Source organism: Malus sylvestris, chromosome 11, assembly GCF_916048215.2.
Source record: "Malus sylvestris chromosome 11, drMalSylv7.2, whole genome shotgun sequence".
Classification (NCBI taxonomy): Eukaryota; Viridiplantae; Streptophyta; class Magnoliopsida; order Rosales; family Rosaceae; genus Malus; species Malus sylvestris.
The window spans coordinates 8565482-8572298 of record NC_062270.1 but is presented as its reverse complement, the minus strand read 5'-3'; the positions used below and the strand labels follow the sequence as shown (position 1 = coordinate 8572298).

General features: G+C 34.9%; 1 protein-coding gene across 3 annotated transcripts; it reads right to left on the bottom strand.

Annotated features, from left to right (window-relative positions):
• Nucleotides 1-567: 567 nt before the first annotated feature.
• LOC126591179 ((R)-mandelonitrile lyase 2-like) lies at nt 568-6500 on the bottom strand. Of its 3 annotated transcripts, none has more exons than XM_050256766.1 (6): nt 6388-6500; nt 4268-4371; nt 3152-3284; nt 2367-3026; nt 1180-2026; nt 568-992 (listed from the first exon to the last, which is right to left on the bottom strand). In XM_050256766.1, the coding sequence occupies exons 2-6, from the start codon at nt 4292-4294 to the stop codon at nt 902-904; spliced, it is 1758 nt and encodes a 585-aa protein (XP_050112723.1). In that variant the 5' UTR covers nt 4295-4371; nt 6388-6500; the 3' UTR covers nt 568-901. The 3 variants fall into 3 exon arrangements, with proteins under 3 accessions (XP_050112723.1, XP_050112722.1, XP_050112724.1); XM_050256765.1 differs by having other exon boundaries at nt 4268-4344; nt 6388-6451; XM_050256767.1 differs by lacking the exon at nt 4268-4371 and having other exon boundaries at nt 6388-6473.
• Nucleotides 6501-6817: the final 317 nt, after the last annotated feature.

The window sequence follows — 6817 nt, the reverse complement described above, 5'->3', positions numbered from 1 at the left end:
CAATAATTTTTTGGTTAGTTTTGATGAACATACCCATGCATGTGTATATATATATACACAATATATTGGAGAGTATAATTTATCTTTAATATTTTTTATCCCATAAATAATGGGTTTTATTTAAAAATTAAAAATACATTATTACATTAATGTCAAAGACTTCGATCAAAAACTGAAAACCACAAAGATTTTAATTAAAAAACATTAATAATTAGAGATCACATCCAACGTCTCCTTTAATATAAACTTGCTCTCGTTAATTTGAGAAGTCCTCCAAAAAAATTACTTTGAAGGTCAACTGAGACAAGTATATATTGACTAAAAACAATTTAAAAAGAAGGAAAAAAAATAAGATAAAACGAAGGGAAATTTGGTCTAATAATAGCCTTGGCAAAAAAATCACCAATAAAAAATAGCCCTGCTTAAAAAATGTATTCAATTATAGCTCTTTTTGACGAAATTTTCTTAACTTAGGATTTATCCATATCGACAAAATATAAAAATGCATCGACGAAATATCAATAACAGATAAAATATCAACATTCGGACAATTTAGTACATAATGAATTTCAGGAGTAGGGCTAATTTTTATTGCTGGCTTTGCAGTTGGGTCATTGAAGCGACATCATGACCTTATTAACTGAGTTTGTCTTGAGTAAAAACCATAACACTAAACCATTGAATAATCTTCAATTTATTACATGACAAATTAACTATAGTCTTAAAGAAGGGGTGTGATATTCACACATCCCATTTTACTTCTCACACACCTTTTTAATTTTCGATCGTCGGATCGGATGAATTGAAGAAGATCAACAGATAAAAATTATTAAGGGGTGTGTGAGAAGTAAAATGGGGTGTGTGGATAACACACCCCTTAAAGAAACGTGTCATTTTGATATTAAAGAAATCCAATATACGGTTGAAATGTTGAATTATGATCAACGACCTTGCAGACTGATCTTTCTTCCAGCATTCGAAGGCCAACGTACCTGCCCGAAGAACAGAATTTGGAGTGGGAAAACAACAACAATATATTCTTATATGAAAAAAAAAAGGAAAACAAAATAACCAAATAATTTATATTTCGGAGGATTATTTAGTTAAAAATGATTAAGTAGTTGTATTAAGTAAAGGTAATTTCTTATGGATTTATTTGAATGTATGTAGCATGCATACCTGCCTAACATCATAAGAGTAGCCTGAGGATTGGTCCCTGGTGATAAACTTTTGAATACAGATCCATCAACAACACGTAATGCCTTGATCCCCATGACCCGCAAATCTCCATCAACTACCCTTCCGACCAGGCATCCACCATGGTAATGCCAAAATGTGGCTACTGTATTTCGACAAAAGGTTTCAAATGATGCAACATCTGACTGGTTCATTGGTAAAGACGGTCCAAAAAAGTTAAAACCTTCTTCACCTGGTAAATCTTGAGTCTTAAACGGTTTCAATGAGTTTGTTTTTAATAAATCACCAATTTTCCTCACGGCACTAACACAACGAGAAAGGTCTGGCTTCTGTGCAAAGTAGTTGAATTTGACATTTGGGCCGACTTTGACATCAGAGGAAGATTGCAATTTAAGAGAACCATAGGACAAGGGTGCTGGATGTTTTACAACAATGTGCCCGAAAGTTGAATTTATCGTCATGGGAATGGTTGGATTAGGGAAAAGACTAAAGGCCGGAGTAGAAAATGGCAAGCCGGAGAAAGTCTCTATATAGTAATCACTTGTGATACCAGCAATCTGTGCAGTAGAAGGTTCTAGTTGAAATGGGGGCAAAATGGTAATGTAATTACGAGGATTGTCACGCATAAACTGCCCAACGTAAGGTTGTGGGTGAACAACTGGGATTTTAAGAGATGAAAAGTAGGACTTCGAGCCAACACCACTAAGTAGCAGAAGTTGAGGACTCCCAATTGCCCCTGCACTCAATATAACTTCACCCTTACCACGTATCAATGCCCGATGAGACCTCCCGTTAAGATCACTGTATATGATTCCTTTAGCTGACAAACCTGCATTAAATCGATATTAGAATTGAACTAATATTTAATTTGCAAGTAATTAAATATATAGATTAGATTCAAATTCAAATTCAAATTCTTTAAATGTATTAAAGAGTTTTTCTTTGTAACGCCATGATAGATTTGGTTTTTGTTTTTCGAAACATATTAATGTACTTACACATATGTATATGCACAGTAATATGTACGCAACATACAAGGTCAAAATCAAAGTCCAATCAAAATCCAATCTAAAATTGATTTAATGAAAAATATGAAAAACCTTAACTCATCTTATCCAAGTATAGAAATCTAAATGGCCTTTAATTGTATATATCAAATGTTAGCATACCTGATGCTTTGGAAGAGAAAAGGATCCTCTCAACTGCGGCATGAATTGCAACTCTCAGGTTTTTTGGATGTCCTTTATTAAGCAGTTCCACAGCTCCATGTCTTCTTCCACGATTGTCAAAGATTGTACCCGTGATTTTAGTTCCCTTAATGTGATCCAAAGTAAGTCCATTGTCTGGACGAACACCAGCTTCTAACAATGCATCTTTCACAACAGATTGCCAGTGTGATAAATTCGGACGGAACACTAGAGTGTTTTCAACCCATTCATATGAATTATTGACTAAGTTCATGTCCAATTTAATTCCTGATTTCTTGAGGAATTCACTGTCGGCTCTTGAGTAAAGACCAATATTGATCATACTTGACCCGCCTAGGACCCGTCCTCTTACAAAAGCTACACCATCTTCTGATGTGAACCTCTGGGCCGGCGTCTTACCGTCATCTTCTTGCATGAAATTTGCAAGAATCCCAGCGTTACTCAACACGTTTGGATATGCTGTGGGAATATCTCCCCTTTCTAGGAGGAGCACGGAGTAGTTCGCGGATAAAGTTGCTGCCAATGGGCACCCTGCCGTGCCCCCTCCAACCACAATGTAGTCGTATTTTTCTTGCAATGGTAGATCAGTTGCGTTACGTACAAATTTCAAGTAGCTAAAATCTGCATTATATGAATAAAGAGATGAGGAAACAAGATTATATAAAGAGAACTGGTTTGTTATTAATTTTATTTGTTATGTAAGTTACTTCGAAGAACCAATTAGACTTTCAAAATATATTTAGTACCTTCGACGTCATATGGAGTGGCGAATGAGTGAACCATTGGTTGAGGGCAGAAGACAAAAAAGTACAAAAGCAATAATATAGCAGCAATTGCTGATTTCTCCATATTGTTTTCGAAACAAGACATGTTTTTCTCCTAAAAATATTATATTAAAAGAAAAGTTAGTTTCATGTTCTTCAAGTAAAGACTTTCTGAATAAAATTGCTCTCGAGTCATACTCTAAAAACACAACTTCCCACAAAAAAATATTTTGAGCTCCATATATAGAGTAGAAAGAGCCCTTCTCTAAATTTAGAGTTTGCCAACCAAATCGTCTCCCAATTCATGTCCATTTGGTGCTAAAAATTCAATTTCTACATTCCCAAATTTAAGAACTACTTCTCAAATTGCTATTTCTAATAATGAAGGAGAATACCACTAGACCGTAATATTAAGTTATTGTATAGGTAAACTTTTAAAGTTAGAATAATATGAAGTTATAATATTTTAAAATCACATTGTAAATTTTGAAAGAATAATATGGTAATAAGATAGAATAAAAGGGAACTTCAAAAGTAGGCGAGGTTATCGATATTTTAACATTTTATTTATACATATATAACTCATTATCGACAGTGTTTTCACTTATTTCGACATATACAACCAAATTATAACCACATATTAACGTTCAATGTGCAATTAGACTATTTTCACTTAAGGATCGCAATAATTTAAATAACGTTCAATGTGCAATTAGACTTTTTTTTTTTTTAAATAAATGATTAAATAAGGGAGCCAAAGCGTAAGGCATGCCTCACGCTGGTTGGAACAAGATTGAACCAAATATAATCAAATCGTATATAATGACTAAGATGAGCAAAAACATCTGTCACAAAATTAGCCTCTCTCTATACACATGAGCAAATACAACTTTTGTGAAAGTCTACTGATCAATCTTTTCAATTGACTTAACTCACTAGGAAAGGTTATTGATTAATATAGTGTTGAGAAATAATGGAAATCAAATGATAAATTCAAACGCATGAAGACTATTGCATATAACTTTAATTTGAAGCTAATTGTTGGAAGTTCTTATTAGGGTATTGGGATCAGTGGCAAAATTTATATGGAATCATTACAGAGTATTTTGGGTTATGCGAACCCATTGGACACCTCGCCTCCCTTCTCTTCCCTACCCTCCGCTACTGCATGTGACCTTCATATCAATGACGGATTCAGAATTCTAGCATCATAGGGTTATAATGTAAAAGTTAAAAAAAATCTTAGATGCAAATAACATTGAAAAATTTAACAATAAATACTTTTCATTCTTAAATCACTACAAATACTAAATTTGTCTACGACGTAGTTTTTATACTTTGAAAATGTTCATTATCAATACAAGAAAAATGGTCTTACGAAACAACTAAACTATCACTTAATCATTAATCTTCCATTCTGTTGAGGAGTGAATACTTAATGATATTCGTGGTGAAAAATGTGTTATTCACTAAAGTAGTTATAACCGGTAAAACCAAAGCCAATTCAAATTGAAACTATTCAGAATAAAAAATAATAAATCATATGTACTAATGAAGACATTATAATATAATTCTTGTATTAATGCCAAAAATATATTTATTCTATTGATGCATTATAATATAATAGATACTAATTTAGTCGTTATAATATAATAGATATATACATTGATGATATTGGCTAATATTTGATCTCTCCCGTCAGCACCATTGATCTCTCCCACAAAATACTTTTTTATTTCTCAAAGTAATAGGTTCTAGTCAAACAAAGAGCTAGAGTCTAACATCTAGGTGTGTAAGCAAATTTAAATAAATTTATTATATATCTTTAATATCGCTGAACTAATAGAATGAAAGTGATTATAAGTTCAATCACTTAGTAAATATTTTTTCAAAGATTTTGAATTTATTGTCTTATAGTCTTATAGTCTTATAGTCTTATAGACTTGTAGAGGTGAGGGAAAATGGGCCACATAAAAGGGGATTTAATAAAAAATTAAAAAACATGTGGAGTGGTCGTTGGTCACGTCTATCACGTGGATGGGAATTGGAGAGAGAGAGAGACACACACACACATTTGTCTCTTCTTCCTCCTCTCGTCTTCTTCGATGGGCATAGAAGTTTGAAAAGCGGAACCCACAACCAGAACCAGAGTGCAAACCATACTCAGCTGCTCTCCAAAAAATATTTGAAACGCCCAGGCCATCCAATCGCCCGCCTAGCCCGCTCAAGCACCGCTTAGGCCGCTCGGCGCCCACATAACCTCCTTTGCCCATTTTCATCCCTGACTATGGGTTAATCGAAGTGACTGGGCACTGTGTAGTGCCTAAGCGGCCGTATAGGCTGATTTTTTTTTCTATATCCGAAATATAACAGAATTTCATCGTCAAATCCATTCTATTCAAGTGATTATTCAAGATTATCATATCTAACGGTTTAAGTGTTAATTAAATAAGGGAACTGCATGAAAATAGTTGAGCCTCGAGTTTGTAAATGAAAGAGTTTTAATGTTTTTCCAAATGGCCTGGCCCAAAATTATGTCATTTTGGTCAGATCATTAAATGTATTGTTTGGTATGGAGACCGGATGAGACGGAACGAAACGGTACAGGACGAGACGGAACGGAAGCAAAGATGCTTTTGGATGGAAACAAGGAGGAAGAAGAAAGAGACGGAAAGATCATAATTTTGTGTTCCACGGATGTGGAACGGGTCTTTCCAGGAGGTGAGGTGAAATGAAAATTCATCCAAAATTCGTTTCATGAAATAGCGCGTTTCATCCGTTTTAAACACACCAAACGTAAGACGGAACACCTCGTCCCACTTCGTTCTGTCCTGTCCCATGTACCAAACAGTACCAAAAAGAACGTGTTCAGACCATCAGGTGGTCCTCCAAGGTCCTCACAAGTGTTTCTCGGAGTTTTTTAAGGGTTCTGGGACCATCCGGATCCATTAATAGATATGCCCCTGCTTCACACACGAGTCAACGTGACTCAAATACCATGTTAAGGTAGTTACAGAGAGCATAAAAGAAAGCAGAGAAGGAAGAGGAAAGCAGAAGAAACACTGTATATCTCATAGACTGAAGGGAATGAATGACAAACTTTGCCTTCCCTTTCTCGACTTATTCACGGCCCTTCATTTCTTAAACTTAAAAACAATAACATGTTATTGATAATATCGAATTATACTGTTAGTGAAAAAAAAACAGACAAGACTTACCTGAAACCACAATATTGCCTTTGGTGATTTTGAAGCTACTTCCGAGAACTCCTTTGCCCGCAAGGCAATGGCATAGACTTGCTGAGTCTTATTCCTTCTTATATAAATGCTCGCTAGGCCGCCAAAGATACGAGGCATCTGTCACCATCCATTTATTGATAAGTGGACCCAATATACACCCCGTCGGACGGTCATTGAGTAGGACAAGGATTGTCTGCCCTCCACTTTCGGTACCCTCCATGTGCTTTTCTGTTTGTGTGGTCACGGTTAAACCACGTCAACATTTTATATTATTATTCATTTTTATCTTATTATATCTATAAAAAAATAATATAAAATATTGACGTGACTTAACAGTGACTACACAAAATAGGAGGGCACAGAGAGGGCACGAGAAGTGGAGGGCAGACAATCTTTGTCCCATTGAATG

Bases quoted from the DNA above. Each gene is read 5' to 3' on its own strand.
- LOC126591179 (XM_050256766.1), bottom strand. From the start codon at position 4,294: ATGGGTTCGCATAACCCAAAATACTCT. The intron at 3,027-3,151 runs GTACTAAATATA...CATATAATGCAG, and splicing joins CACTCCATATGACGTCGAAG to ATTTTAGCTACTTGAAATTT. The intron at 2,027-2,366 runs GTATGCTAACAT...GATTTAATGCAG, and splicing joins TTTCTCTTCCAAAGCATCAG to GTTTGTCAGCTAAAGGAATC.